At 36.7% G+C, this 22,809-nt stretch overlaps 1 protein-coding gene across 5 annotated transcripts; it reads right to left on the bottom strand.

Annotated features, from left to right (window-relative positions):
- Positions 1-5,436: 5,436 nt before the first annotated feature.
- On the bottom strand, positions 5,437-22,051 carry LOC144643061 (uncharacterized). Of its 5 annotated transcripts, none has more exons than XM_078502201.1 (2): positions 21,975-22,051; positions 5,437-7,570 (listed from the first exon to the last, which is right to left on the bottom strand). In XM_078502201.1, exon 2 carries the CDS (start codon positions 7,416-7,418, stop codon positions 6,063-6,065), a length of 1,356 nt encoding a protein of 451 aa, XP_078358327.1. In that variant the 5' UTR covers positions 7,419-7,570; positions 21,975-22,051; the 3' UTR covers positions 5,437-6,062. The 5 variants fall into 5 exon arrangements, with proteins under 5 accessions (XP_078358327.1, XP_078358328.1, XP_078358326.1 ...); XM_078502202.1 differs by lacking the exon at positions 21,975-22,051 and adding an exon at positions 19,094-19,111; XM_078502200.1 differs by lacking the exon at positions 21,975-22,051 and adding an exon at positions 14,633-14,728.
- Between the last annotated feature and the right edge of the window lie 758 nt (positions 22,052-22,809).

Raw genomic sequence — 22,809 nt, 5'->3', positions numbered from 1 at the left:
TATATACTTTTATTTAAATTTTAGGAGCCGTTAAGTTTTATCTCACTCCAGCTCTGGCCCTGTAGAAGACTAGTTGACTAGTCGAAATATCGGCCAAATAAATTGTCCAACACAAGTGTCGTCGTACTAGCCGTGCATTTAAAATTACTGTTTTTTTTGCTGTTTAGTTTTATTTTGTCAATAATTTAACAACTGTTTCTTTGTCAAACTGTTTAATTTTTTCAATAAGTGATTCATCGAGAACAATAGAGGGTTTTACTTTTACATAAAGAGAATTTTTTGGCTTTTCAATTCTGTCGTAAACAACAATCTTTTTGCGTCTTCTTGTTTTCATCTTTGTAACTAATAAGAGCAATTGTTCAATAGGAATTTTTTCTGACGCACCAATGCCGCTCGCGATTTTTTGCGTGCCGCTCGCGCTTATACACACATGTATGATAGGAGTTTTGGTCGCAAATGGCGACAAAGAGCGAGGCGAGCTAGCGAGCCGAGCTATTTGTTGCCATTTGCGCCAAAACTCCTATCATACATGTGTGTGGTTGCGAATAGGGAGAAAATGACGTCAAAGGCTAAAATACCTCACGGGTTGAAATTATAATAACAATATGTATTGAAAATCACGCGAAAAGCAACAAAAACTTTGGGTTTGTTTTTCGTGCAATTTTCTATGCTGATTGTTATTCTAATTTCAACCCGTGAGGTATTTTAGCCTTTGACGTCATTTTCTCCCTATTCGCAACCAAGCCTTGGAACAAGGTTGATTAATGGCGGCCGTAAATTCTCTGGAATAAATGTTATAATACAACGACTTCTGATGTTCGTAATGGATTGAAATTTGGCAAGGTGAGTAAGAAAGTCTAATTGTTCACGACAATGTAAAAATATGAAGATCAAAAATTTGATCATAGTAGCACTTTAAGGTCGCGGGGGATACCTACAGCATGAATAAATTAATTAGGCGAAATTTTGCTTGACCTGCATCTTTTAAAACGCTTATTTCTCGGCTGTTATGGGTGCGATTAAGCTCAAATTTTACAGAGACGTAAAGAAATGATGGAATATTATGAATGCCATCTTTTACTTGGAAGATTTCACTTGACGGCGGTGATATAGCCTCGGAAGTGACAAATTGGGAGAAACATGATTTTGTGGCAGAGTTTGCGGATCGATTAGGAGACAACACTCTATGATCTTGTCAATAACTGATCAGTCAATACCTCCAGTGTGTCATAACAGAAGCAGATTTTTTAATTTAAAGTTTGCCAGCAAGTTATGATGGTTTAAATGCGCAAATTTGAATTTAATGCTTCCTATCTCTTTCTAAAAGCGCTCTTTTAAAATTCCGCTTCTGTTATGACACACTACAATATTCCTAGTTTGCCTCTCTGCAGTGGCAGGTCATGAAGTTCTATATCCGGGATGAATTCTCTGCCACAAAATTGTCGGAAAAGTCCAAACTTTGAGATTTCCGAAGGTGTCCCGATCAAAACACGGTTTCCAAATGGTAATTATGGTAATTATATTACACGCTTTTATGGTGAGAACAATGCGTTTTCAAAAAGACATAAACAATTCCACACGCAAACACATCAAATCACGCGCGCGTGCTCATATTTTTATGCAAATATCTCGTCGTAAAGTTGTCGATGTCAGTCGTTGCACTTCGTGCATACGCTTTAAATAAATGCATAATGATGAACCTAAGCTGTCCCCCGCGACCTTAAAGTTTGATTGAAATTTCGCCTTACCATTACTCACTCAAAGATCACGTGAGACTTGTGAGGCAATGTCAAAAACAAAAGGTACACAATTTGTACTTGTGGGAACGTGTTTCTTTTACTTATCAAGCAGAAACATAAAAACCCTGTTCTGTATTACCGTTGTTAATACTGCATCACCAAAATGTATATCTTTTAATGTTTAATAAACTACTATTTAGAAAAGTATAGACCTCAGTTTCCTGTGCTACCCTTTTCCTTGAGGTTTCTCGTGTCAAGAGAAGAGAACCTTTGGTAGCGATATATCGATGGGCTTGAATCTCACTTCCATGCTGACGCCAACTTCCATACACTCATGTCCAATACTGTCTACTTGATACGAGTGGGAAAAATACGTTTTACAAGTCGTACGAGTGAACAAGTTGTGTCGACTGGACAAACAAGAGTTGTCCAGTGGAAAATGCATTCTCATTAGTTCACTCAATGTGCCGCAGCGAAAATTTGTCGAGTCGAACGAGTCGTACGAGTGGACAAAATTATTGTCGACTCGACAAAATAACCTGTCGACGACTGGAAAAAATACACCTCATTAGCCAAGGGCCTAATCAAGCATGGACTGCACGGTGTGCATATATAATTTCTAAAATTGCTTTCAATCCTTTATTTTTCCATCGACACGTTCCAGGATTAGCTTTGATGATAATTGTTACAATTTCACCGAACTGAGACGTCATCAATCTAACATGTCAGCTGATTTTTGTGATAAGCAACTGATAAAGCAAGGATGGACTTATTCACAGAACTTTTCATTTTTTACATTGGTTGCAATCTGACAAAGCTAATCGAGGAAAACCACGATCAATTTTCGGTGCAGAATCGGTGCTTAAACAGGCCACTACACCTGTAGTTGATCGTGGTCCTCTTTTCAGGAGTTTACCAATTATTACATCAAAACATTTTTGGCCGGAAAGGATGAATGTGAAGAGTAGAAATTAGTGGGAATAAGACAGCAGAGCAAAACGGAAGAAAAAAACGAGCAAGAAAAACATCGGAATGGTTTCGCAAATAAAAATATTGTATCTTCATGCGCATACGCCAAAGTAAAATATTGAACATTTTTTCATGGAATCTTTCTCAAAATGTTGCTGCAGTATGAAAAAGTGCTTTTGTAGCAGAGTTTAGGAAAATTTCCCATCGTAGCACCAAAAATACAGTTTAACGGTTAAAACCCGCGTTTTTTGTGCACTGGGGAACACTCGTGCCATTCTCGGTCCCTCCGGCTCGCTCTCACCCCTCCCGGATCTATTAGCGATTTTAGCGAGAAGATTAGTTCTCTGTCTTTTTCCCAATTGGGTAGAGTTGATACTTTGGTTTGGTTGTACGACACTCAATCGAAAATCGCACTAATATTATCAGGTCATAAGGAGGGCAGATGAGACAACTCGCAGTTGAGCACAACATAACAACACTATAACGCCGACGTAGCGTAACTGTACCTAACCTAACACAAAGTAACGTAACGTTCATAACATAATATCAACACAACAACATAAAATAACGTGAAATAAAATAAGGCAAAAAGTGGACAGTAGTGAGCGGTTTTTCTTTGTTTTAGGGAAAGGAGGAGGAGGAAGTCGAGGAAGGTAGGCAACTCGCAATGGGACACGATATTAGCTCAACCTGATTGTGATCCCCTTGAAATTAAAGTCATTAGAATACGAATTCTATATCACCTCCCCTGACTTTTAACTATTGTTTAATGTCTCAAAATAAAAGTAGCTCACGATGCATTCCGACGAAACTGATATGACTGAGGCCCTCAAGGTAGTAACTCTCCTCCTTGTAATATCAACTGTCAAGAACACGATAGAACCAGCACGGACTGAGAAAAAGAACTTGGAGTATTGTAAAAGATATGCAGTAGCAGTCACAGCATTTCACGCATGATGAACGGTTTGGTGTACACCATGAAAGACAAAAGCTCGCAACATTAAAAAAATTGCACGAGTTGAGCATTTCTTTGCCCAGATATGCAGATGCTTAAAGGCCAACATCAATGCCTTCATAAGTAATCGATGAGGTCACTCTTATATTAATAACTTAACTTGCTAATAATGGATATGGTTCCGGCCACACTCTTCCTAGTCAAACGCCGGCGAGGATCATTAGACTTGTAATCAATGCAGCTTATGAGACCAAACACACAGTTGGCCCGGGTGTTTGGAAACATATTATTTCCCAACCTATTTTAACACTTATTATCCAACTTCTCTCAGTAGAGTATAATTAACGCATGAATATAGTACCAATACTACGCGATATTTGTAAGTTTTTAAGGTGCCTTGAAAGAAACTGTTAACGCGGGCTTTCTATATTCTTCATTTTTTGACGGTCTAAAAGTAAGTTGCGTAATAAGTGTGTACAGATGTCGCTGTATATTTTAAGTCATTCTCTGCATTTAACTCTCCGTGTACAGGTCCGATCGTTACAAAACATCACAACTCGTCAGTGGAACTACTCAGCTATACTACCACTACAAATCTAATGAGATATGTTTGTTTAATGTATAAATAGCCACCCAAAATAGAAGTAGTTTTCAAGTTGCAATTGACCATTTTCGAGTGTTTTTGTCACTGTTTAAAAGCGAAGACTTAGTACAAAATCGTTCTTATGATGATGGAATTCCTTACATGTTCATTTCCATGCCACGAATCAAACATATTTTCCTTTGACGCAGGGTTTCATACCAGGCCTCGTTTTGAAACAGAGGCAAAAACCAATTGTTTCGTACACATCATTCTTTACACAGTCCATGTTTAATTTTACACTCATTTCGCCATTCGTAGACTAGATTTTCCTTTCACTATTCTATTCATTTGTATTTCCGCTTCTATTTCAAGTATGATAGACATCATTAATTTTGAGGCTTGATATTTTGTGCGGTATCCATGGATTCGAAATAATGCAAGACAACCTTTAAAATCATGAAAATTTTAAACAATTTCCCTACCAAATAGTCATGCTACAAGGACTTAAAGAAAGAAACTGATCTGACCTTCCTTAAAACGGTTTTTATATCAGTTCTAATATAACATTTAAGATGATCAACCGTTCTTACTGGCAGAAGCTCATTTCGTATTGTTGGAGAGTTATAATTGGACAGGGATCGGTAAACTTAAGATATTTATTCCCAAATAAGCTTTTCCCAAAAGAAAAATGTTGCCATGATTCATAGATAAATATAGGCTTGTTCTGTAGATCCAAAGAACGAATGTGCGAAATAATAGCATTATGAAAATGCTTATTGAATGAGTCAAATGTGTTTCCTTTTGCGTATCGTCTTTAAATATCTTCACTGATACTAAAATAACAAAGATGACAACTAAAAAAGATTTCGTGCGTGCTTAGGGATGAAGCATAAGGGGTGATGTCGTAAACAAAACCACGGATGTGCGCAATTAGCAGGATCGGTATTCGCTGAAGATATCAGTTTTCTGACTGGGAAAATGTGCCTCTGATCGCGTATCGGCTGACTAATGATTGCGGCAAGGCCAGTTGTTCTCGAAAGCCAATTAAACTAAACCCCTCGAATCCAAACAGTGATCTGCGACTTATTTCTTCTTAAAAAATAAATACACATTCAGGCATACGGGTTATGAGAAAACAGGAAATGATCATGAGGAGAAATTGTGTGCAAATTAACATTGACAACGGAAGCTAACTGGGAAGTAACACGGTTTATTTTAACATTTTGCCCATTGAGCTCTGAATAAACAATTTGCTAAGATTTAATTATACGCTCATCGTTTGCGCTATTTACCAGTAAATAATTTAGGTACTATGTTCTTCTCTTTAATGTACATTGCTATTAACTACATTTGCTATTTAATTAGCTATAGCCACGCACACTATAAATACAACAGTGGCAACCCCTTCTTGTATGGATTTAACTTAGTGAAGCCACGTATTTTTTCTTCTTTTAACCCTAGCTCTTCTCCTTTAAAACCCTATCAAATTATCATAGTTGAAAGTTTTTTAATAGCTCGAAAGGCTCTAAAAAGATTAAAATATTTGAATAGATGAAACACCAATTTTTTCTTAGCTTCAAACGATTAAAATAAAAAATTAGCATGTCGTGCTCCGTGATGTGGCACACTATGACCAATATTGTACAACAAGTCGGTAAAGCAATGCTTAATTTGTCACGAAAACTCTTCAAAACCTTACAATCGAAAACAAATTTTACAGTTTAGTGAATAAAAACAGTCGTAGATAACCAAAAACAGACAAGAACTAGAAGCACCAAACTTGTTCACGGTATCATGTAAGTATAAGGCATATTTGTCAGATTATTGTAACTTCGGGTTCCAAATCGTGATCCACTGTTTTTGAATTGTCCAATCTGACTTTTCCAATGTTCACAATTTCCATAGACATGGAAAATTCTTGTATTCTTTTCTCTGTGTAACGATGAATGTTTACTCCAGAAGTCATAAGTAGCGCTGCACACTTAAGGTCCTTCCTTTTCAAGGCATAGTGTAGAGCGGGCCATCCTTTGTCGTCCTCCATGTTTAAATCCGCGCCATGTTTCACCAACAACTGGACCGCTTTATAGTCCCCTTCTTGGGCCATTTGATGCAAAATTGTTTTGCCACCCTTCATGGCAAAGTTAACGTTTGCTCCGAGCCTCAACAACAGCTCGGCACAATCATAGTTTCCTCTTTCTAGCGCCAAGCAAAGCGCAGTCCTGCCCTGTAAATCCGTCATCTCGGTCGAGACGCCACTGTTCACAAGAAACTTAGTCAGGTTAAGGAAACCATTTTGAACAGCGCGGTGAAGAATTGTCATTCCTTCTTCGTCGGGAATAGCAGCTGATGCTTGGAGTGTTTCTTTGTCGAGAAGTTTGTTCAATTCTATGAACTCGAGCTCGTTGCTGTTCTGGTCAGAAATGAGCAAAACGGAAGACTTGGCATGTTTTGATAGTGGTCGTGTCAAATCTAAACATTTGCGTACATCATTCCCGTATTGACCTTCCTCCTCATCCTCTTCTAAACAGCCGATACCAAACGCCCCTGAGTCCCGGATATTGCGGGTTGTAATCCTATTAACACCTCCAACTAACGCATCGGGTAAAGATAAACCTCGTCGACGATTTGAACGATCTTTTAAGTTTGATTTCAATGGCAACGCAGTGGCAGCAGGGAAACTCTCGCCAAAAGTTTTTCTTGTCGGAGAAGTAGCTGGAGAACTGAATCTTCGCGGTTGGCGAAAGGTTAAGTGTTGTGGTTTTTTGCCAACAGTCTTTTCCTGAATGTCTTGAGCACTGTATTTTCTGCTTTGGCTTTGGCATGATTGTTCAGAATTCCGTAAAACGCATTTCTCTGGCTCGTTTGTCGTTGATTGTGCATCAGAAAGGGAGCCTTCGCCGCTATCACTAGAAATGCTGCCATTTCTCTGTTTCATGGTGGTCACACTCGACTTAGCGAACCCTCTTCTTTTGAAAGTCTCAGAAAACTTTCTAAAAGGCGATGGAACTCGTCCGTTCCTCGGTTGAGTTTGTGTAATTAGCGTTCTATCGCGTAAATCCTTCATACTTGAAGCTTTCAAAAGACTGCCTTGAAGCGCCGTGTACGAAAGCGGTTGGTTGGCTACGCCGAACACCGGCGGCCGCTGATACTCATCCATGAAATCAGGCTTCATGAGGACAAAGTCAGTTTCCTTCCGTCGTAAAACCAAGAATTCCAATTGGTGAGAATTGTCCTCGGTTACGATGTTATGCAAGTTTTAATGGTGTACGCCGTATCTTGATTGAGAGACAATGCTCTTGGAATCTGCTTAGAAGATCTTGAAAGCTGCAAAGATTAACACAGAATAGTGAGGCATTGTTAGAAGGCCTCTAGGGGACTAATTACTGGTACAGTTCACATAAACAAACGTATCCCTCGCCAGAAATATAAATTTGGTTAACTAAAAACCTTATTTTTTCTAGTTTACCTGTGCAAACAGTCTCAGTGTCGCCCACAAGTTGTACAAGTTTGTGCTCTTTCCGGCTAATTGTCTGGTGTTATACTAACACGATGATTAATTGGCTCTAGATGGTTTGGCATCAGGTCAGAACAATCATTCAAGCGAACAGCTTATTAAACACCTACTCTGAATATATTAGTTCGGCTAGCACAACAGTCTGCCTTCACCAAATTCCAAGCTACATTCCAAGAGTTCTAAATCAACAAGCGAGTAAAAATAGTGAGAAACTTTAAAGATACTTGAAATTAAACTAGACAATTCAGGAACCCAGTAACTTAACAACCTTGCGAGAACTGCGGCTAGCTGCTGAGCACAATAAATTTTCGAGAGCCGGATACTCGGATGCTAGTTCTGTGTTTGCGACAGGGTTGTGCTCAGTCTATTATCTAATGTATTGAAATCAATTAATATCCATCAATAAAAAAATAAACAAAGAGCTGAAGACGAAATCAATATCAAACATCTGGAACAGTCAATATTTGTGTAGCGACTCACTGCTGATGACGCAAGCGAACCTTAACAAGGTGCTAAATACATCCAAGCCACGCTTCTCGCGTCTACAGCAATTTTATGCTTTCTTAGGTAGCAGTATTTTTAGCTGAAGGCACTGATCAGGCCGTGAAAGCAAGCCTAGTTTCACTAGCTCCAACTAAGTAGTTACAAAAGATTGTATGGCATTTTTGCCGCCAGTTCTAAGTTGTCAAAATTCTAAAAACCCTCTAATTACTGATATTTGTCATCACGTCAATAAAACGACTTATCTTTTGTACATGTTGCATCTTTTATATTGACGAGCGACATTAAGCCGGATTTGCGACTGAAAATAATGGTATAGCGTTGGTAAAGGCTAGAAAACAAATACAATCTGAGTCAAAATAGCCAGGACTTTGCACGAAACTCAGACAAAAGCACGTCACAGTTAACGTCACGTGACTGAAAAGTTCCGAATATAAGTCTAGTTGAGATAAATCAGCACGCAAACTTCTCACTTAATCAAAAAACAGAATTATTTAAAAAGGGCAAAATAAAAGTTAAACTTGGATGTAAACTTGGAGAATTCGTCTCTAGATTAAAGAATGAGTCTGCCAACTGTGAAGCCATTAATCATCATTAGCTTGTAGTCAAAGTACCGGCGACGGGAATGAATAAATTTTATTTAAATAAATAGTGTGGTTTTCCGCTCTAGACGTATTAATTCTAGGTTGTTATAGATCATTGAATGCTTTACTAAACAATCAAAAGAACGCAGTGAGATCTTTATCTTTTCCAGTAGCTCACAATAGCTTCCCTTATCCCCGACTTACGTATGCAGTTATATTTTTGGACGTTTTTTTTGTTATTTTAAGCGTAATACGATAATTTTCTGTTATTTGCACAATTTACATTTTTTAGAAGCGCGTGTAAAAATGTGAAACGCGCTTTAAGAAGTTTATATGATCGCTTTAAAACTGTTTTGGTAACAGCGGTGTGTTGTGGCATTTCTTGCTGACTCATACTTAAAGAGGTCTTTTACCGATATCAATACAACAATTATCGACATTCACCGCAACCTTTTGGGACCTTTTCCCAATTACGATAATGCAACTGTATCTCTCAATCTTCTAACATCAATTAAGTGCACGGCTGAGCGAATAACTTTAGTGTTTCAAACTAAAATAGTCGAAGGGCGGGGGTAAACAAGACCCCGTAACTTAGCTACGAACAAACAGACTTCTCGATTTTTTTAGACTCTCGACGCTTTTACATGTTTTTATGCTTGCAAGAAAAATGTTCAGTGATAATCAGTCTATACGGCACGCCATACCGGACATGAACGTTTCTATAATCACTACCCCCGAAGAACCGCAAGATTCTTTCAAAGGAAAACTGGAGTTGTAAAAACCGGGCGCAAATTACCATTACTAACCTAAAACGTCCTTGTCATGCCACGGTTGCTATATTCACTAAACAGCCACAATGAAAAACTCGGGGCAAGATCTCGTAGTTATGGTTTCAGCATTGACGAATACATAATTAGCTGGTTTTCTTAATTGCGCCATTAGTCAAATCAGAAGCGACGAAGGTCGATATTGATGCCGTGAATCCAAGGTCAAACAGCCTTCTAATTACAAATAATTAGTTGGTGGTTTTTGTCGCTAATAAATGCATCTTTCCTTTTACTAGAAACTGAAGAGCGGGCTTAAACCATGACGCAGCAGAAAAAAGAAAAAAGAGAAACTTTTAAGTTAAAACGTTTGAAGTCGAGACCCCAACAATTCGTCCATTTTGTTGAGAAAACAAAAATATACGATTTACTTTTTATCGTTTCCATGATTATTTGTTTGCTTTATCATCCAACAACAAATAGCAAAATTAACAAGGAAACCGCAAAACTGGAGAAGAATGATAAACTGGAAAAACTCAGAATTGCAACAATCCTTTGCGTGACATTTTTTTATTTTTCCAAAATGTGTCAAATTCCTTCAATGATTCAGGCATTTTCTTTTCTTATAATTCAAATGAATTGTATAATGACAAGCAGCTCTGATATTGGGTCCGTTATGCCTCGATTCTTTGGTTTCTGCTTTTGTTTGCATGTATAACCAAATTCTAAACAGCAACCCGAGTAAGTAGAGTTATTTTTTTAAAAGAACAGCAAATTTGAAAAAATAAACAAATTTTCATCCACAAAGGGCATTTTCTTATCCAAAATTAATTTTTTTGGAAGCTTTTCTTGATTAATTACACAAAATAAAGCCTTAAAACACTAAACATCCATTTCTCATATCAATCTTATAACGAATTCATCGTTCAGTGAAGAATGTATAGTTCCTATATAGATTGACTGCAGATTACGCTACAAAGTTAATATTTCAGGGTGATGTATGAAGTACATAAGAATGAATCGAGAAATCAAAAAGGTTCAATCGAACATAATGACAACAAAGAAACAATTCCGACATATTGGTTTTTGTTTGCTAGAACAAATAGATGATTTTTAGTTCAAATCCTCTTTAAGTTTCTGCACATATTAAGGCCAGCGAGTAATACGCATCGGGCCCTGTAACCAAGCATTTTTAAGGCATTTATTTCGTTGTAAAAACAAGATAAAACATAGAGATCGAGTCGGAGTGCATGTTGGAAGGCAGTCGGTGCAGGAGCTTTTGTTTTTTTGTCAGTAAACTGGTACAGACTAAACGAACGACCTTTCAACATAACTGAATAAAAAAAATCATTAAACCTGCGTCTAGTATTTTGCCTACCTTGAACTATTTTGCTCACCTTAAATCTTTGGTAGTTTAATGGTTCGTTTGTCTACTATATTTGAGTTCAGAGTCCCACTAATATATTAAAACCGGCAATAAAGTATTCAGTACCCACCAAATAAGTTGTGTTTTCCGCAGAGGTTTGTCCAAAAGAGATGTCGTGGAGCGGATGAAAACCAATCTTCAATTCATTCGGTCAGAGCACATTTGACCGGATTCAGCATAACAACAATGTTTTCATTCCTTGTGGATATAGCTAATGAATTAAGCTTATGAAAGCTTTCAAAGCTAATCCTTTAATTGCCTTTTGTTCATTTTTCTCACGATGATATTGCGGTTGCACTTTGCCCCTGTACGCTGCACTCGAGATCTTATGACGTAAACCAAGTGAAATCAAGTCCGGATTTTTCTTATTTATCAGCTAAATTAGCTAAATTATTCGAACGTTTTCCAACAGGATTCAACTATAATACTGAATATTAATACAGTTTATACAGCGAGAATCAATTAGTTTGCGTTGAAACTGGAACTGACGAATTCGTACAAGTTCCTCGATCAATCAACTGACGTCACTTACGTGCTATATTGTGAGTTCACTGCCTAAACAATTATCTCTTTTTGTCGTGAGGGCGAAAAAAACGTGCTTGTTTTACTGATATTCCAAGACTGTAAAAGAAAACAACAGGTTTGGGGAGCCAATCAGTTTGTTTTTCCTTTTTGCTGAGTTCATTTACAAGGTCTGCAGTGAAAAAACTTACTAAAGGTACTTTCTCTGGGAAAAAAAATTCTTTTTTCGTCGAAGTGATCTATGGATCTCATGCAAATCGGGCTTCGCGTTTATTCCTTAAATTGTTAAAAAATAATGAACTGCCAGAATAAAACTACGCAAAACTGACTGGATACAATCCGCGGTTTAATTAAGCTAGAACACCGTAAATAGTCTGTACTGGAACTCAAGAGAAAATTATGGTTCTTGAAGCATTCGTGACCCTCGCCTTGTAGTGAACGAAATAATGAAACTGAAATTGACTTTGATTGCTTCAAACCTGTGATTGGCTAAAGCCTGATGAACATCAAATTTCTCCTTATAAAATGTTACGTTGACAGGTGATGAGAATCCTGAAAATCATCAGATTGGAGTACTTTGTTAAGACGCTGAAGGAACACACAATAACAATCAAGAAGTCATTTGCTGCCTTATGCAAGTTAATTTGTTCGGCTTCTATGACAATTTCATTGGTGTTCTGGCCATTGAAGCCACTCGTATAAGCACGCGAGCTTGTCTTTAGTATTGTTTCCAATTCACTACTCACAAAGAATGGTATTTGTTGTATCTTAAAACCGAAACATGCAGTATATCACTTTGCATTTGTGGCTTTGATATTGGCCGGCGGATTGAGGTTTGTAAATTAAGAACTATAGCGTATACGCGCGTATTTTATTTTGAAAGGCAAGAAAAATGCAATCAGTGCAAAATGGCTTGAATGAACACGAAACGGCTAACAGATGAACATCACAGAGTGCTTCATGTAAAAAAAAAAGGTTTCCAAACGCAAGAACAGAGTAGCTCAAACCCCACGCACGACACCACAACCCTCCGAAACCACAAAAGACTCAAACTCAGACATAGATGATAAGGAATTGTCTGAACACGAGATTGAAGAATGGCTTTCTTCGACTGTATACGTGAAATGAGCTATTAATCATCATTAGCCAGTGGAAAATTCATATGGTGACGGTCAAATCGAATGTGGTTTTCCGCTCTAGACGACTCCTCGTTTGTCTTTAGAGGACCAATCGATGTCTTAGACTTTCTGTTATGGTGTTTCTTGCTGATTCATACTTTCCTGACTCAGCAAGTAGCACTGATAATATTTCTATATCAAAAAACCACAACCCCTTTGGACCTTTGAACCTTTTTGCCAATTATGATCATGATATATTGTTATGATACCTTTCGAGCTCCTAAAACTTACTGATGGCTCAGCAAATATAGTGTTTGTGTTGCAAACTAAACTTGTTTTACGGACCTTTGTCGTGTAAGGCAAACAGCTTTCAAGTTGTTATAACTTTTAATATGTCCTTCATGCATGGAACCATATATATATGAATTCCATATTAGACTCAATATTTATAATAACTTTGATATTTTTTAGTCGAATCACCAAACTTAGAGAAAAATAATACACTGGCGAAGTTTATGTTTAAGGAGGCATACTCCCCAACTTGAATTCATGCGGTAAGAACATATATAATTTCTGCTAAGCAAAACAAAACACGTGTGGTGAACCGGCCATTTCCGTTTGAGTGAGCCAGAGGGTCCAAAAGAGTTCAATATCTCAGTAAATGAAGACCACACGCGCGAGGTTTTCAGTAATTCAGAGCAAATTTTGATCATAAGACCATATAAGGCAAAAGTAAAAGATGTTGAAATTGTTTTAAAAAGATAAACTATAACAAAGGTATACAATATAGGAAAACTATAAAAGATTGGTAGAATGTTTATATTGCTTTGTTATTTTCAGTAAATCTTCTCTTGTTCTTTTCACATTTTTTGAAATCATTACTCATTGGTTTAGTTACTGTTTGTTTTATCAGCCCTGTATAAGAATCTCAGCTGTATAGAACATAGAACACAAAAATAAGGAAATAATGAACAGAAAACTGATCGTTTGGGATTTAAAAGTTTTTTCTTTCTTTTTTTCACAAAGCATGTAGAATATTTCAAATGATTCGAGAATTTTCTTTTCAGTCTTTTGGTCCAAAAGATGACAAGCAGTGATATTGGCCGCATTCAACCATGATTGTTTGTAATGACTGTTTCGCTGTGTAATATCTTTTCAGTGTCCGCGTGTGGCAAATTACTTATAAACCGCATCAAACAGCAATATACTGCTGACTCACCTTTTGCTAAATGAACGCTGTACCAAAAACGCAAGAAATACATTTACCAAAGATATCACCTGGTTTCGCAATCTGGGTTGAACTCAAAACGGAAGTTTTTTCTACTTGAAATTATAACAATAAGATAAAAATTAGGGAAACACGTAACATCCTGTAACCATTTCTAATCTCACCAGAAGATCTAACCACGAGTTCTTTATTTGAAGAATAGTGTGCCTCTATGGTAATTTAGAGAATTTTCCACGCAATAGTAACCATGCATGCGAGTGGCTTGAATTGTTTGCAAACAAAAAAGTATAGAACACTACAGAAAGAGCCTTTGAAAATCAAAAGAATAAACATAAAATCAAACAGGTCACGTAGTCGAATTTATACCAAGCATTAATCAATTCATCCTAGTTTTGTTTTCTTTAGAAAAATTTAAAAATTGATCGATAGTTTGGCTGAAAAAAGTTGCAATTCCTTAAGTAGAAGTCAGAAAGTTTTAAGTAGCAATGCCTTCATGGGTCAATTTGTTTCGCTATTGCTGTTTATTTTAGTATTTGGTTCTTGAATCTGCGTCCAAGTTGCGACGTGAAAATTGAAACACTTTTCTTTGCAGTAGTTTGAAATTACATTTTAAATTTTCATCGCTAGTTATACAGTCGTCTGGCTGAATATCAAATTAAAAAAATATAATTTTCCGTTAGATTTCCATATAAATTATATTTAGTTGTTATCAAGAGGGTCTTTACTCACCAATTCAAGCAAGTTGTGTGTTTGAGTTACTTAATTGTCCAGTGTTTGAAGCTTACAGTCGGTAGTGCTGATACCACTAAATTCTCCCATCAAAGAGCATTTGCATTTTGTGGGATAGACTTATCTAAGAAAAGCTTTTAAAGCCAATTAGAAAAATTTCCTTTTGTTCTTTTTACTTACGACGATATTGTTACACTTTGCCTTTTTCCAATGAACACTCGTTATTATGTGACACAAACCGCAGCTAGTCTTCTTTTTTTATGCATGTAGTCCGGATTTGACTTATTATAATAACAAGTGAATACTAAGAGTTATTATTTCGCAGCGGAATTGAATTATAATGGCAAAAAATGAAACAGTGCTTCACTACCGAGAAACAATCAGTTTGCACTCCAACCGGACCTGCCGTTGCACGGATTCGTTACTACGCAATGACGTCATTTCTGTATTGTTTTGTGTCTCACTGCTTGAACAGACATGTCTTGTTGCTTGAACGGTTAAAAAACGTGCATATTTTACTGACAATCAAAATATCAAAGAATATTAAAGACCTGGGGCTCTTTTTTGAAAGGTACAAGAACTTTTCAAATTACCTTAACCCACACATGTAGTTGCCGAATTCAGCATCTAAATTCCAGGTTTATTTTGGACTGATTAATTTCTGTCGTTTGAAACTAAAAAAAATAACCTGTATGGATAGTCCCTTTTTGGCAATACAATTTGGCACGTAGTTGCATCACTAATAAACTTCCGTAGAGCTCGGAGAAACGCGATTCCATTCTTAATATTGTGAGAATTTAAGAACAAAAATGCAAATAAACTTAAAGAGTTTTTGAAAGACAATTAATATGTCTTTCATTGTCTCACGTAGACAAATCATGCAAATTCTTTCTTTTTACTAATCATAGACTTTGTCTAACGGCAAAATAACCGAAAAACAATTTTTTCTAAGCAAAGCTCGTAAACTTAATGTTTGTATACGCTTTTAACTGAAGATCTAGTTATTTCGGACAATTTCATCGGCAAATAGAAGAATTAAAGAACAAAAATTGGTTATCAAATTAGTTTGAGCACACGCAGAGTCCATTGTAACAATCTATCACGTAGACACTTTAAGACAATGAAAGATGCTCCGAGTATAAGTGCATTATGTCAAAATGTATATATGATAACGACAAATGAGTTACATTTCGGTATGAACTTTACCGTCTGATGAAGGTTTACAACTCTTTTTTTCAACTAAGTTTTGTCATTTGTTGGCCGGCTCAATTTTTTGACACAAAAAATGCAGACACTGGCAGTGACTTAATTTCATTCCCCCAGACACTGAGTTTTAGACACATCAAATTCTATATTTTTCTAGAATTTCGTCCAGCGGCAAAATTAATAAAGACATACAGAAGTCCCTCATTTAAACTCACTATACTATACACTTAAAACTAACATGTTTATATTTGCTTTCAATTAAAATATAGATTTTTAGACATTTTCAGCTTGTTGACACGTAAAACTGGAGGAACGTAATGAACTATAGAATGAGTCTCACGCATGCAGCGCCGTAGCCTGGAAAAAAAAATACTAAGAAATGTCCATGGTTGAATTCCCTTCTTAGGTATTACTTTCCCACTTAAAAAAATGAGACATACACCTGTAACTACGGTAAACCCTGCAAACACTGCTTATGAAAATTTATCAATTCTATCTGTTAACTTTGGACGGATTATTTGCATTGGTTGGCTCTATTTATCTAGTACTGAAAAGGGATACCTTTAGTTCCTTAGTTGGAGCTGTTTCAGAACATTGTGATTGCAAAAAAATTAAACTGGATGCTTTACAGCTTTTACACAAAAACTTAAGATGAAAAAGATTCATACAGCTGGATTCTAAAAACCTGTTTTTCACCTGGTCTCTCGGGTTCTTTCTCGTGAACAGCTCGCCTTGGAGCTCAGCTGACCGACTGATAAGTTGTGCAACTAACACATTTATTTCAATTTCACTTTTGAAAGAATGGTTTTATTCTTCTACTCCAATTATCATACCTACCCTGGCGTGAGTCCGGATATATATGTTTATTCCTCTTTATAACCATAATTGCTAGCCACAACAATCATAAAACTGAGCCTGACTACATATTTATGTAACACACTTCACGCTTGGCTTAGAAACGGAGTTATTCAAAGACATTCAGCTAATGGCAAAATAGGTGGGCGGCATTCCATTTAAAAGAAATACAAGTCAAGATTTGAGCTGTAAGATCTCCGAATTTCTTCGCCACTCAGGACTCAATTATATATGAGCTTTCTCATTTATAGCACAATTAAGTACTGTTCATCTAAATCAAATTAAATTGCTTAACTTAAGTTATTAATAAGACTGAGAAGATGAAACTTTAGAGTTGTCAATTGAAATAGCATCATTTAGGCTTTTAAGAGCTGAATTGACGTCAGAAGGCCGTGACCAATAGCACGAGCTTGTATGCACGAACAGACCGACAAATTGCGCCAGTATAGCAGCATGTATGTTTGAAGGTTTCCATAGCAACATAACCACATTGTTATGAGCACCACTGATATCAAGTAAACATTTTTCATGCACATGCTTGTAAGACATCAATTGAGAAATGTGACCATACAATTTTGTTTTAAGAATTTTAAGTCGGAATAGGCTGTTTTTTGATTACGCTGACGAGTGTTCCGGCTCGGCACGACTGTGATCAATGTAAAAAAGCTTTGCTACAATCCGTTGCTCAATGTTTAACTTGAGTTTCACTTGATATTAAGTTGTCACGAAGCTGCTATGTGGTGTATCATATGTAATTGCAATCAGTATACGCCAAGGCCCTATCTATTCACGATAATGCAAATTGACTAATTTTATTTGAAGCTGCATTGCAGTTATTTACTTATCAGGCCTCAAAGCCTTTCAGGAAAGTAATTAAGTTCAATTACTCGGTGCTTATATTAACTGCCAAATTAACTTAGAAGTACATTCGAACTACATAGGTGTAAAGCAATGCAAAACGTGGGGACTCTGAGTTCCTTTACTCAAAGAATAACTTCGGCTTACTCTTGTCGAAATAGAGTATTCAGTTACTATAAACTCTGGTCTACACCTTACTTCTTAAGTTTTTACCACAGAACAAAAATTTAAAGGCCAATGACTGAAGAATATAGACACTCCTAATGAATTTCGTTTTTTCTGCTACATCGGGATTCACACTAACTGTGAGAAATTTATATCAAGACTTTTTTATTGCTGAACTGCATTGTAAATGTGAGTAAATGGCACGTGGATAGGAAAACCTTTGGATCAGTGTATCAAAAAAGGCCGCATAAGGGATAAGGAAATAGTGATGATGACGATGATGATGATGATGATGATGATGATGATGATGATGATGACGATGATGATGATGATGATGATGATGATGATGATGATGATGATGATGATATTAACTGAAGTTGAAGCGAGCCTTCTGATTCAGTGCCTTAAAAAGCTGAGCCCTAGAATTAGACAATTGTAAAACTCGGTGTCAATTACATTTAAAAAGAAACTTCCCTAGGGTCGAGAGATAAAGATAGATTTATAGAATTTTTTTCTCCTCGTTCCCTTCTGTGCTGTCATAAATAAGTGGTTGGGTAAAAATACTCTGAAAACTAATAAAGTTCATCTGTTCTATAGCTGTTCCGCTGTAGCTTTGATATCTCTGTAAACTGGAATCTGCGTCATTTCTTCCGCATCAGTGAATAATCCGTCTAAAGCTCTTGGAAAAATACTAATTTACAGTCGGAATTTGGTTTTCAGGAACAAAATTAGCGTTCAATATATAATAAAAGCGCCGTGAAATTTATTTTATTATTCAATTTGTGATACCCCCCAAGAAAAAAGAGTCTTCGATCGCGCTTTCTGTAAGTACTTCCTGGTTTCTTATATTGTTCAGCGGAAGTCAGAACTGTACAGGATGAATGCTGGTTAGCTGACTGCGTGTGAATGAAAAGCATTCCAATAACTCGGTAATAAAAGAGATTTAGGCCGATTTAAATTGAGGTCTTCTGTGCCACGCAGGCATTCAAAGGATGAGTGACTGAGATCTGTAGTGTAAAGCTGTCCATTGCAAGAGAAAACCTTTGTGATGTTATTTCTTCAAACTTGCACGAGTAAAGTGCAAGGGACTTCGTATTAGCAGCTGAGCTTGAACTTAATTCTTCAATTCAGCATTGTTTGATACTTATATCATTTAATATAAATTATAAGTCATCTAATATTAATATCAAAGATAAACCTGCTTAAAATGATAAAGGGTTCTAAACCACGTAAACTTAAATCCGTTAAACAAAATTATCTTAATCATTATTGTTAAGCAATAAATATTGATCGTGAGCATTCAACATATTATTGATATATATTTTCTCGCGGTACCAACGAGGCTTTACGTACAAAATAGAAGTTCCTTCTACTCACCATGCATAAGATGTACAAAATAAGTCGTCGTTCTTCTTGTAACGTGAAGAGTACTTAAATTGTCACTGGTGCGCTGGATATTATTCTAATACTAATACGGATGAAGGTCTTTTCCGACTAAATATATCTTTACTTATCTCTACACTCTCCTCGATCGCAGTAAACAAATTAACAGAAACCAATCAGGCTAAGAGGAGCTGTAATTTCTTTGTTTGCACTGAAATTGAGGCTCAACGTAAATATCACGTACCAGTTAATTTGCGGTTAACAAACGCATCCGACATGTTATTTTCATCATCTTCTATTATTCTTGTCCTTAACTGTAAGACGATTAATTAATGAAATCGCTATGGTGTAATTATTTGCCGTTGGACTTATAATTAATTGTAAACTCTAGATAACCAAATGTAAAGTTTTTATAAGCATTGCGCTTTGATCAAGATGAAGTAGATACTTGTTTCTACAGTTCTGTCACAAACTACCTTTCCTTTTTCGAAGACTATGTTTTTATATTTTTGCTAAAAAAAACTTATTGTTCACGTCAATACACGCTAGTCATTGATATGGCCGCATATACAAAGGGCAATTAAAAGAGCAATTAAACCGAGCAGCGATTTGGAACAAATTCAGCTGACGTGCAATGATCAACGTGCAACATGTTATCTTTAGCAGTCGTTCTGTTTAAATTCACAGCCGAGCACGGCAGCATTTTTTGCTTCCTCTGATGATGCTTACTGATGTCTGGTCCATTGTCAAAATGCAGATTCTCCCAACCGAACCATACTCAATTCTTGAAGTGCTTGTAGGGAGAAATTGATAAACAATTTCCCTGACGTGATTAGCTTCTTTATTCTCATAAGCTTCATGCTTGACTTTGTATTTATACATTTAGGAGAAATTGGACGCGTATCATTGTATGCAAATGAAAAAGTTAAAGATTAACTTCAATCAACTCCACAGTTTTCCGCAATGCCCAAATATGGTATGGTCCTTTTGCACAGCAGTTCCAAGACGGGCGTACAGACAATTTTTTTCTGAGCTAATTATAGTTAATCATTTTTCTATTAAAAACAAAAATCACCTATTTTTCTATGCGAGTCCGATTCTTACTGACTCTAATCCGATAACAAATGCTGCATTTCCACACGTTAAATCAGTACGATAAACGCGGTTTGCTAAAAAGCCAGAAGTCATGTCATGTGACATGCTGATAAAACGTGTTGTTGACCACGGTAGGCTTCAATAAAATGAGCACAGCACGTGACTAGGTTATGTAACTTCCAGCAGTGGTTGTTCAGTGCTGTTAATTACTCAGCGGGGCAGCTTCCCTCGAGTTTTGCACGTACTATAACTAGTTGTGACTAGCCCTCTTGTATCATTTTTAATTTTCTCTCATCTGTACCTGTCTGTAGCTCATATACATCATGAACAGTTTAATTTTGCCTTCGTCCAACATTTCATGCGTAGTGTCGAGTAGTACGACAAAATTCAGAATGGTGCGTTGATCGAAATACGGCTACCACAGCTAGCTAGCTAGAGCCCAGGCTTTCTCCGATGATACAGAGGGGTTGCTCTGCAATAAGACTCATAACTGTAAACTAAGCGTCTGTTCCGATCTATTTATTAGTTTGGACAATCTGCAGTCAGGGATGTGAACTTGAAGTTGAAAAAGTCATCAGTCACCGTCTCAATATTGGTATACCTCTAACGTGCATTGCATACACATTTAAATTACCTTTATATGAAATGTCAGAAGGTGAAACAACTATAATAAGGAAATGGAATAAGCGGAACGCTATTCAAATTATAGAATCCAAACAACGGGGAAGAAAAACCTAAAATGGTTCCGTCTTAAAATTCTAGCTACAGTACAATACTGAATATTCTTTATCCCTGACTGCAAAACGTATCAGATCTAAAGTCGTCAGAGGGTAAGCTCGATGAACATTTTATAGACCGTGAAACTTGGCCACCAAAACAGAGTTTTAAGAGTTTTTAATGAAATAAAAAAGACTGTTCTGTTAAAGCACGATTTTAGTCTTGCGGCTCAGCTTTAAACTGCAGACCTGAACCACATGAAACAGCAAAGTTAGCTATGACATTAAAATATCTCAGATCTATTGCCAAAAAATACACCGTTGTTCAGTTATGCTTATTTAGTTCGCTCAGCGGAGGAACATCAGACATCCTACAACATCACACAAGATCGACGTTCAAAGTCTGTTCGCTCAACTACCTTTGTTATAGGCACAAACTGTTTGACAATATGCATCTTCAGCTCGCAAAATAAATGGAATTTGATAGCTTGTTTCTTGTAGAAAATTGCTGTTGAATGGACATTAGTATAATATATTTTTGGCTCTGTGAAAGTAAACAGAAAACTATTTCAATATTGTTTGTACAAAAGAGACAGAGTTTTTGATGTGCTGTGGCCCATGTGGCCGTTGTTTGTTTTCTAGCTGTTTCGTAACATATGGTGAAGACTGACGAACTTGTAGTGAATCGTTCCACAGAACTGCTCAAATAAAGTCGAGTGCGTTCGTAAATAAAACTGGCAGTATTTGACTAAAGAGAACAAGCTTGAGTTTATTGCAATGCAACTAAAGGTACTTTTCGATTTACAACTGCGATCAAGAATTTTGAATTTTTTCTCCAAAAAAGTTAGTTTAACATCACGTAATCAGTGGTATTTTCCTTCAAACGTGCTTTCTCAGTTGACATTTTGTGTTGCTGGCCGGAGTAATCTTGCTCGCATCAAACATATAGTTACATATTAATTGATTCAGTTTTCTTTCACTGCCGGACTGTCGGTGCATGCAATTCGATAAACAGTTTTCAAACAAGACATTTAGTGATTCTCTCAGTGATAAAAGTAACTTACCTTACGTTTTAGTGGTGATATCAGATTTATAAGCAGTTGCGGCGAGAAATAACAATTCTCATGGTTGTTGTTACTACGATCACCTTGCCTGTCTCTCGTTCATTTACAATAGAATTCCGGCCCCAGTTAAGTATCGCTAAGTTGAAGGCTTTTATTCAGCTAGTTTGTAAAGAATTTACATGCCATATATGCCACATGCAGCGGTTTTTTGGATTTAATTGAATTTACTAAATGTAACCCTGAGGGTGTTTCTTTTGATAAGCGAGAGAAACGATTACTGCTTCAAGGTAGATTGCTACTTACAGGCTGACCGCCTGGGCAGTGGTTAAGGAAGCGAGTTAGAGATTTGTTTTATCACTGGTAGAATAAGTAAAATAGATTAAAACTGATGAGACAGGAACAAATGAAATGGTCGTATATATAACTGACATATACCAACATCATCTTTGGTTATGACCTCACCGTGTAGGTAGCTATAACTAAAAGTAGTTCCACATAGCCTCGTGCAGTGGCTTTGTTCTTTGTGCAGCTATTCGAATCATTTCAGTCTTAAATGTTTTTAATTTTCTCAGGCATCAGGCTCACTCATGTAGTGAGTTGTTCAAACAAACGTTTATGTCTGAAATACAAACAATACCACATACTGACAAGAAATTTGAAGTTAGCCCAGCTAGTGGTTTGATTTCAATGGCTGGATAAAAGAGTGATTTTCAATAACACACATATCTTTACTGTATCTTCGAGTTTCTAAACGGCCTTTAAATGAATCTTACCGGCCGGTGCATCTTGGCTGGTGCAAATAAAACTACCTAACGGACGCTGTGTGTATGAGTCA

Source organism: Oculina patagonica, chromosome 2 (assembly GCF_052425735.1).
Source record: "Oculina patagonica isolate OP01 chromosome 2, crgOcupat, whole genome shotgun sequence".
Classification (NCBI taxonomy): Eukaryota; Metazoa; Cnidaria; class Anthozoa; order Scleractinia; family Oculinidae; genus Oculina; species Oculina patagonica.
This window is presented reverse-complemented; position numbering and strand designations above follow the sequence as displayed.

What these genes read in the sequence shown, in the direction of transcription:
- LOC144643061 (XM_078502201.1), bottom strand. Translation starts at nt 7,418, where the DNA reads ATGAAGCCTGATTTCATGGATGAGTATCAGCGGCCGCCGGTGTTCGGC.